Source organism: Dichomitus squalens, assembly GCF_000275845.1.
Source record: "Dichomitus squalens LYAD-421 SS1 unplaced genomic scaffold DICSQscaffold_105, whole genome shotgun sequence".
In the NCBI taxonomy this organism is placed as follows: Eukaryota; Fungi; Basidiomycota; class Agaricomycetes; order Polyporales; family Polyporaceae; genus Dichomitus; species Dichomitus squalens.
The window spans coordinates 3,753-13,440 of record NW_006766987.1 but is presented as its reverse complement, the minus strand read 5'-3'; the positions used below and the strand labels follow the sequence as shown (position 1 = coordinate 13,440).

Genomic DNA, 9,688 nt, shown 5'->3' with positions numbered 1-9,688 from the left:
GGGTCCTCGGGACACCATGGGTCCTCGGGACACTGCGCGTTTTCTGACCCTCCCTCTATCCTACTGCCTCAGGTTTTGTATATATCTATATAGACTTCTTACAGCTCACCTCTCCTCAAATTTCATCAGAGGCGACCCAGAAGTGAAGTCACCAGCCCAGTTTCTGTACAAGATTTACACGAAAACCAAATCTGGGACTGGTTCCCGCCCAAATCTATACTCACCGTGCCCATGGGTGTGCCCCATTTCTGGTGTACAACAAGGCGACATATATCTCCTTCTCTCAGCAACTTTATATGGTGAGATTTTGACACTGAGCCCTGATAGTCATCGACACAGTGTGGAAGGGTAGTTCTTGCGCTCAAGCAATCGGGCGTTTAGATGTCCACATACCATATCCGGGTTCGGCTATCCTCGGCAACAGCAATTTCGTTCCATACGAGGGAATTAAGCGCTGTCCCGAGGACCGAGGGACGTGCGATAAGAGAAATTTGGGATGATTGTCCCCGATCCCTCTCACACATAGTTGGATTACCATGAAACTTAGGCGTGCAATGCCTTGTTGTGTACCACACATAATGGCATTGTCCGATATGGGCTGCACAGGTAGGGGATGGTTTGGGATGAGCGACAACACTTGACTGTCCCGAGGACCCGTGTATGACTGTATACCACATGCTCCCTGTGACGGACGCTGTCAGTGTGGTTGGGCGCACACGCACCGCCTTCCCAAAACCAATCACCGACTCGAGGCTTTAAATTGGAGGGGGGCCGTTCGCGTGCTTGGCGCCGGTTTGTGTGTTCTCCTCCCTCCTCCACTCACATCCTCGGTGAGTCGCATGTCTTTCGCCCTTCGAATCCTACCATGATTCTGACCTTTGCAACAGGATTGAAGCCTGAGGCGTGGCGGTCTATTGGCAAGAGGGCTTATAACAGCTAGTTGTTCCTAGTGCAAAGGTATGCAACGTCTCCATAGTGCCCAAGTCATCGCGCAGATGGCAAGGCTCTCAAGTATCATGCTTGACACTTCGCTGACCCATGCTAACAGCATTGACACCATTGGGACGAAGGAGTGGATGGGTGCGGTGTCACAGGCTTGCTAGCGATTCAATCAAGTCTTGTCGGAGGCCGTAAGCACAGCATCTACAAGTTTCCGCTGTTAGTCCATCTGATTATCATCAGACTCACCATGCGATTGCTCAACACGAGAACCGGGAGGTTTCACTGGTTCGAGGATCCACGCCATGTCCGCTACGCTATCTTGTCCCACGTCTGGTCAAAGGATAAACACAATCCGGAGAAAACGTATCAGGATGTCCTCCGATTCGAGTCCGAAGTCCCCGAGGGCGAGCCTATCCTTTCCAAGCTCTCGTCCAAACTCCGACGTTTCTGTGAAGTATCACATGAGAACGGCTTTGAGTTTGGCTGGGCCGACTCCTGCTGTATCGACAAAACCAGCTCTTCCGAGCTCTCCGAAGCCATCACTTCCATGTACGACTGGTACCGGTACGCGGCCGTGTGCTACGCGTTCCTCCACGATGTCCGCAAAGACCCCGAGTTCTGGAGAGGAGATTTCTGCAATAGCGAATGGTTCACACGTGGTTGGACGCTTCAAGAGCTCCTCGCGCCAACCATTCTCTTGTTCTTCTCTCAATCTTGGGATGTTCTCGGCTCAAAGCAGACCCTCGCCATACTCATTCAGGAGGTCACGACCATCGATCATGCTGTCCTGACCTTCGAACGGTCTCTGGAGGAGGTCAGCATAGCTCGCAAGATGTCTTGGGCAGCGTCGAGGAGGACCAGCCGCGAGGAGGACGAGGCGTATTCCTTGATGGGAATCTTCGGCGTCAGCATCCCTATCACATATGGGGAAGGTCGCTACGCATATGTCCGCCTACAGGAGGAGATCATCAGGGTTGTGCCCGACCAGTCAATCTTCGGATGGGGACCTGTTCTTACCCGCCACCGCTTCCAATTCGCTAGCCCTGACGCCGATGCAGCAGCATCGATGCCCCAGCCACCTTCCATTGAGCTTCCCCCCACCACGAGACAATACTTGCTAGCGTCATGCCCGAAAGACTTCGAGGAGTCGTCGGCTCTTATCCACCTATCCCGCGAGGCCTTCGCTAAGAGGCTGGAGATCACTCCTGAAGACGCCTACCAAGTGTTCTCAGTCACCGCATACGGCATGCATACTCGACTGCCACTCATAGCAGTTGTGTCGCAAGACAGCCATGATATTGTCCCCACGCACCTCGCACTTCTCGCCTGTGAGGTTCAAACCGACGGACGCTTGCTGGCTCTCCTCTTGCGTCCTCGAGTCCACCAGTCCGGGACTGGGTTCTCTGTTGGTACGCTTGTGGGGAAGATGACCGACCTCGTGACTGCCAACGCATTTGGCTCCACGGACCCGCTCAGCGATTACTACTACCGCGCTACATTTTTGTCCCTCCAAGAAATTCAACAGTGCCTCCGACGTCATTTGTTCCGGATGGCTAGCGTCTACATCCCCCATTGGCCGTCGCGCATTGCGAATGAACAGCAGCGCGATGAGCCCACCCACACGACTCTTCGAGATGCGCGCGATTCTTTCGAGGTCCGCCTGGCTGACTGGTCGCGGATGCTCCTCTCGTTGCAAGGCTACCGAGTTTCACCAATGAAGAGCGAAGATTCGCAGGAGCCCGACATTGCCCTCCATAACCGCGTCCTGAACTTGACATTACTTCCTGGTCTTGTCATCGTGAAGGACGGTGTCCGGATCGACATCCAGGTTGGCCGCTGCAAGTGTAATTTCGGCAAGCGGCTCTTGGGAGTGCTCATATGGTCGCGAGACGCTACCTGCAGTCTTGAGCAGCAATTCGCGGAGGACCGTCATCTCGTCAATCATCCCGTTCACATTCATTCATGGGACTTTCGTGGGGGCATTGCATCCACGAGAATTCATCTCAACCCTCACACCTTGCCAAACCAGCGCATCACACTCCGGATGACATTTTGCCACAGTCCCATGACTACGACCAACGCGCGGGTGAAGGCTTATCAGTTGGGGGTCGAGATTACAGTCTCGGAAGAAGTCGACCCCACTCGTCTTCTTGAGGCTGAGGCCGCGATGGGGAGGCGGCTAGATGACACGGCCGCTGGCACATTCCCTGTCCGTCAACCAACGCAATATCATGCTAACGCTGCCTCTGTGTTCCTTACTCCGCCCAAGTCTCCACCCGCACTTCAGCGTACGCGATCTAATTCGGCTCCGTACGCCCATCGCTTCGATCCATATCTCGAGAATCGCCCTTCGGAGAACCTGACATCTCAGTACGCCGGTGCTGGCGACCATGTCGGAGAATCTCCCTCCAACATTGCTCATCGCGCTCCCTCCAAACAGGAGTCTGGCCCTCTTCCCTCTCCTCCTCTCACTGCGGAGAACTCGAGATCGAGCGACAGTGTCCCACAGGTTCCGTACTGGCAACGCTCTGCCGAACGCCGTCAATCTGAGCGTCACGACCTCAACCACGGTCAGGCTTATGTTGCACGTGGTGAACAGAGGTGTCCCCCGACTACGCATGGTCCCGTTTCCCCAACGGCACCGAAGACAACCAACCATCGTCTATCGTTATGGATTCCAACCACGCAGCCTGCCGGCTGGGTCCAACTACGTACCCCGCAGTTAGAACGTAGCCGTTCCTTAGGGGACGAGAGCAACCCAACTCACATCCCGGAGTCTGGCCTTCTCCACGGTTCTACAAGGGACGACTCATACGTTGTCCAAAGAAACATGCTTTCATCTGGTCAACCACCTATCCGTCCCACGCCTCGCTCGAAGTCAAGTGACGAAGGAAGATACCAGACTGGATCCGGCGAAGTCACAGGCGGCATGCCTGTACCCCACGTATCCAATTCATTCTACTACGGACAGGGCGACATCCTGGGAGGAACACATGTGCCAAATTTCGTGAGGTCGGAGAGTCCTGATCAGCTCATGACAGGAGAAGTGATAGCGCTGGAAGGATCTGCGGCGAAAAGCGACAACCGCTACTATAATCACCGTCATTCCCTATCATATAGTGGGGGAGCTCTCCCAAGCCTCCAGCCGCCTTCCGCACACCAGGCACCAAGGCAGCCGGGAAACGTCGAGCTTAACCCAGTGAGAGAGCGGCAGCCAGCGAGAGGGTGGACAGGTGCAGGGGATGGTCAGTCTCAGCCGCGGCCTGACATGTGGTCTTCGGGGAGCGCATCCCAGGCTTCGGTGGAAGGGTGGTCCAAGACCGTGACTCAGCAGAGGAGACCTCCAGCATCCGTTCTTCAATCCCCCGGAGATATCGCTCGTCCTTTCGTCGTACAGCCCCCAGTGATGGGCGATGCACCGTCTGATCGTCCACCCCCGCAGATCACCCTAACCTCGCCAACGCCGCCGTTGTCTCGCGCAGTGTTGCCACCGGCTGAGAATACGGCAGTTGGGACAGGCTCCGGACTAGGAGATGCACGTACGTCGATGCGGTCTAAGGATCCCCAGGGATCACCCCGGGAGATGGTAATCGACGACGGAGAGCGGAGAATTGATGATGAGCAGAAGTCGGGAAGAGGGGGAGGAGTCAAACGGATGAGAAGGGCTTTGGGGAGCTTCTTCAGAAGGGACCGTTCGTAAGCGATGTGGAACGTGACATAGAGCTGCATTGTGTAAGGATTGGTTTGAGTTCCAGCTGAACAATCAGGCTTACAGTTCAGTCGTTCGCAAATCCGAGTGCCAGTTAAACTGCAGTCCCGCGCGCGCGTCGAGTCTGTTTGCTCGTGTTTGCTCGGCCGTCGGGTACTGGCCAGGACGGCCACTCCGGGGGGTGCACCCTCAGTGAAAACGGAAGCACTCCCTCGAAAATGTCATAGCGCGTGGATATCAGATAATCTATATCCCTTAGCATTGCCTGGTTGGCTTTCAATGCAAAAACGGCTTCTTGTACTCGATGGCCACAGCGGGTTGAAGGAGACCGATCCCATGGCGTTGCAAACACGTGCAAACAGCCCCGCGGCGCGCGCGTCGACTGTGCAGTTTGATATGCAAATGACTATAATGCTGGCGGGGGTGACGGTAAGGGTATTCAGACTTGATTCCTTAGATGCACTCTGTGGACCTCTTGTGATCTTCCTCATGCCTCCGATAGCCAGCCATTTGTGTTGACCCGAACTCCTCAATTGCTCATCTCTGCAGACCTACCCTCCAGCGTACTCGCGATGGATAGACGTGACTCAGGGGTAGAGCCATTTACAAATAGCCGTCACGTACCTGCCTGAGAAGTAGAATCAGGCACTACTTAGGTGCAATATCCCCATACAGCATCACCTACTTCCAACGGCCATTTCAACTCGACGCTCTTAGACTGCTTCTACCCGCGCATCACCGGTATGAATACGTTCCGCTATATGATATGCCGACAAGCTCACTCCGAACCCCCGCCGCTCTTTCATTCCCTCAGCCATGACTGAATCAGTCCCGAACGAGATCCTGGAGCTAATCCTGCGCTATGCATTGCAAGTCCCGATGCCAACCTTCGAGGCATGGCGCACACAGCGCACCTTCTGCAGCAGCCCCCGGTCAACGATCTCGCACCTGCTCGTCGTCTCGAAGCGCTGGTGCGCCGCAGGAACACCCGCGCTCTACGAGTCCGCGATCTTGCGCAGCCCACATCAAGTGACAGCTCTCGCTAGCCAGCTGAACGCCTCCAGTCGTTCCAAGGAAGGGCTGAAGCTCGGGCGATACCTCCGCCGCCTGCGCATGGAGGGCGGGTATGGTGATGCCTTCATCAAGGTGCTCAACGCGGCGCCCGGAATCACCGATTTGTTTCTCTGCTATGACCTCTCCAACAAGGATAGCATGGCTCAACAAAATCAGCCCCGAGCGGCTCTTCCTCGACACCGTCGAAGGGAACGGCGCTTCAGACCATGTGGGGATAAATCTCTCCAAGGCCATCGCAGGTGCGCTGCCTGCCTGGAAGAAGCTCGTACGTGGCTCCAACGCGCTCTGTATCTGGATAAATTTCCACTCTCATTGACGGCTGAACTCTGTAGAAATACGTTACTGCTAGCGATCTTTTCGTTTTCTGGCCTGACCTGCTGCGTGAGGTGCCCAAGTTCCCGGCGCTCGAACATATCAGCTTGAGCAGCAGAACAGCGACTTTGAACATCGATGGCAACAACCTCGAGCAACTCGCCAGAATACCGACACTGAAGATCATCCAAATCCGCACGATGGGACAGTTCGCTACACCTCTGCTACTGCACAAGCATGCGGACCCCAAAGCCCAGGAGCTGATATGCCTCGGCGTTGGGAAGAAGTGGGTCTTACCTCCTCCCTCTTATTCGATGCATGCCTATGTCTGATGATTATCTAGCATGGTTAAGCTGACCGAATTCCTCGCTGTTGAAGTCACCATTGAAAACCCTCCATCTCTCCCCGAGCTCCCTGATAAGCTGTGGGATAAGATTCTTGGGTACGCCACTCACGTGCACGACCCGGAATTCCTGGATGTCGACGAAGAGACGTTCCATCGCTCCTGTAATTGGCCGTCTGTAGCCTCGACACGGAAAGCGGTTTTGGTCCTCAGCAAGAGACTCCATGTGCGTACGTTCATACGATTGGCCTCGCGTGTATGCTCGCTCACGGGCATTTTCAAAGCGCCTCGGGCTTCGTCACATGTATAGCATCCCTCACCTGAAGTCTGAGAATGCCGTCGAAACGTTCATCACCAGAGTTGAGGCATCAGACGAGCTTGCGCGCCTCGTCCGTGTGATTTTCATTCCACGTCGCGTGGAATTGAAGGCGCCGAAGCGGATCTCCGCTCCACTAACTAGGCTTTTGCGCGTCGACAGACGCGTTCGAGTGTTCCCATATATAGCCCGCAACGTCGAAGGAGGCGGGGCGTTTCTCCTCGAGAGTATGGAGCAGGACGTCGGCCAGGACGTGATTGACCCGGGCGTCTGGGCGATGTTTGCGAATCTGAAGAACGTAACGTTGTATGGACGATGCTCAGCTCCGGAATGCGTGGACATACCAGCACTCGCTTTGCCGTCCCTTGAAGTCTTGGAACTCTGGGGATGCGATGTCAGCATGCTTGACGTATTTGCTCGAATGAGGCACGTTGCTGTCCATATGGAAATTCCTCGTACCAACTTGACGCTCTACGATAGCTTGCCGTCGTTGCGACAGCTTGGATTCTCAGCCGTGGCCGCACCGGACGCCGTGAGACTCCTCGAGGTGCATGGCGCGAAGCTCGACTCTTTGGCAGTCGACATGCGCGAAGGCGCAGGGGCACCATCAGTTCCGATCTTAGATCTCTGCCCCCACATCAATGAACTGCGTCTTGTGACGACGACCGCTGTCGTACGCTACCAATTCCTTGAGTCGCCTACGACGTCCTGACGGTCTTTGTAGCCCCTGGATATCCCCTTCCTGACGTCCTCCCAGCCACACACGTCTATCAGGCGACTAACTTTCCCGATCCTCATACTTGAGTGGGTCAACGGCTGACTGTTGAACGCTGCGCGATTGGCTGACCGCATTGAGCAGCCACATCCGAAATTACTCGGCCAAGGTCGAAGAATGGGACTCGTTTATTGATCAACTCACCGAACATCGCGCCAAGCTCCCAAACATCAAAGAATTCTGCATCCTAGAGCCCTTCAAGTGGCCTGTTAACCAGTTCGTAGGCTCCGTGTCGCTCGGGCTGTCATCATTTTCACGTAAGTGGACAAGGGAATGCTCACCGTTATTCTATCCCGCCATGCTAGGTTCGAGTACGAATACTCTTTCTGGTTCGCACCCATCATCCATGATCTGCACAATCTTGGCATCAGCTTCACCGACTATACGGGCACGCGGTGGACGAGGTTCGATGAGTTGCCGCGTTTCATGCGCAGACATCGGGCCAAGCATGTATAGTCTGATTAGGGACGTCTGCCGTCTGCACGGATACGGGCGTAGGGATTGGATTGATCTCACAGTAGAGACCCTTCGTTGCCATTCCGAGGAGAGTAGCGTCCAGTCCGTTGTTACTACTACTGTGTAATTTTTGCCTTGCGGTGCCGTTTGGCAGGGACGCACATATCACGGGGTGCATGTCTGAAGGGGGCCCTTTTTGGGTTGTTGGCAAAGAGCGGTGACGCACGCTGTACAGAGACAGCACAAGTTTTCACGGTAAGTACATAGCAGGGTGAAGATGCTCGCGATCACTTGACAAGAATGTTTACGAGGTTCTTATGCACGCCGTCACGTACGTCAATTATGTAATCGTGTCGGCCGGCCAGTACTACATAGGCGCTGAATCACCGTCACAGCTATGCGGCGTGCCTTGGAGTCTTGGACATGCCTATTCTTAGTCTCGTTCCCATCCGTTCTAGCGCTTACAGACAGTACCTGAGAGTACCGCTAGAACGTCTGGTGCATTTCGGGCTCGGCAGAGGGCATCGTGACGATCAGTCACAGCACGTGGGCTTTGTCAGCCTCCCCACCGCCCAGATGCACTGTGCAGCGACTCACCTCAAAGTTGAAGGGTCGTCTTTTGGCTTCTGATCATGTAGATTATAAGCTCATATTTCAATTACACAATTTTCCTCATGCTGAGCGGTGAAAGCGGAGGAGAGTTGGAGAAGCCTCACACACGTGACACAACTCAGTTGCTAGTGGCAGAGTCCATGGCCCAAGTAAAGACATACTTCCATCAGCAAATGTGCTGAACCGTGGCAGTGGCAATGCAACATGTGCCCGGAATGGTAACACCAAAATTGGCAAGCAGGGAATTGGAACGCATAAGCTCGCCATTGCAAACCTTGGCGGGGCGAGTCGATAATAAGGCCGTCGGGGATTTTGATGGCAATGACATTGCCTGCAAGAAACTCGCCATATATAACTTATAGATTGACCATTGATTGACATACTTACAGAATGGGAATGACATGTGCACGGGTGAGACTGTATGCCTCTGTCGCTCAAATTGCCGCCCATCCATGGCGCTGATCGCTCCTTCGCCCGCAGCACACCTCACCCGTCACCGCTACAAAGTACTGTCTCTCGTCGTCGATCACTCTCCCCGAGCGGGCTTCAACCGGTTTCAAAGCTCTATCCTGCCAGATCTATCCCTTGCTTCTCACACATCAGTTTTGCGTGCTCAGCATGAGCAAAGTCTCCTGCGGTCCTCCAAGTCCATGGCAACTTGTCCAGTGCATGGTGTCTGACGCTACTGTGTTGCCCTTCAAGTCATCGATTCTTGATGCCTCCATCGAAAGCGATTTTGAAGTCCCTTGCCTCCGAAGATGGGCTGGAGGGTGAGGAGAAGAGGGTTGGGTTAGGGTCAAGGCAGCGGATCGTGGCCAGCTTCAATACTCCGGCACATGTGACATCATCGTTCACGACCTGTCATGCTCGTCGTTTTTTCCTCATAAGCGCAAGCAAGCACGCAAATCACTCATTGCTCCTTTCCTTTCCTCTCCTACCATCAAGCTCATCGCCTACTCGAAGAAATCCCGCTATTGCGGACCTGACTGGTTCGCTTGCTATAGCGGTAAGTAGACTAACCCTCGCACTCCATTTGGTTGGTCTCATGTGCACGGCCAACGTCATACTTACGATGCTCGTGTATACCCTCACACTGACTGTACCATACTTGGCGGTGTCTGCCCTTGAATGGTCGGTCGTGCTGCCTAC

At 54.6% G+C, this 9,688-nt stretch overlaps 2 protein-coding genes across 2 annotated transcripts; both read left to right on the top strand.

The window, feature by feature from the left end:
* Positions 1–916: 916 nt before the first annotated feature.
* DICSQDRAFT_94527 (HET-domain-containing protein) lies at positions 917–2,107 on the top strand (the record flags this gene model as incomplete). Its single annotated transcript, XM_007371438.1, has 4 exons — positions 917–957; positions 1,049–1,130; positions 1,183–1,951; positions 2,018–2,107. Coding segments are annotated over exons 3-4 (852 nt in total), but the record flags the coding sequence as incomplete, so codon positions are not given.
* Positions 2,108–5,467: 3,360 nt separating this feature from the next.
* Positions 5,468–7,121, top strand: DICSQDRAFT_130475 (uncharacterized protein; the record flags this gene model as incomplete). The annotated part of the gene is made up of 7 exons (XM_007371437.1): positions 5,468–5,829; positions 5,858–5,990; positions 6,058–6,323; positions 6,381–6,606; positions 6,665–6,773; positions 6,885–6,994; positions 7,020–7,121. 7 exons carry the CDS (start codon positions 5,468–5,470, stop codon positions 7,119–7,121), a joined length of 1,308 nt encoding a protein of 435 aa, XP_007371499.1.
* Between the last annotated feature and the right edge of the window lie 2,567 nt (positions 7,122–9,688).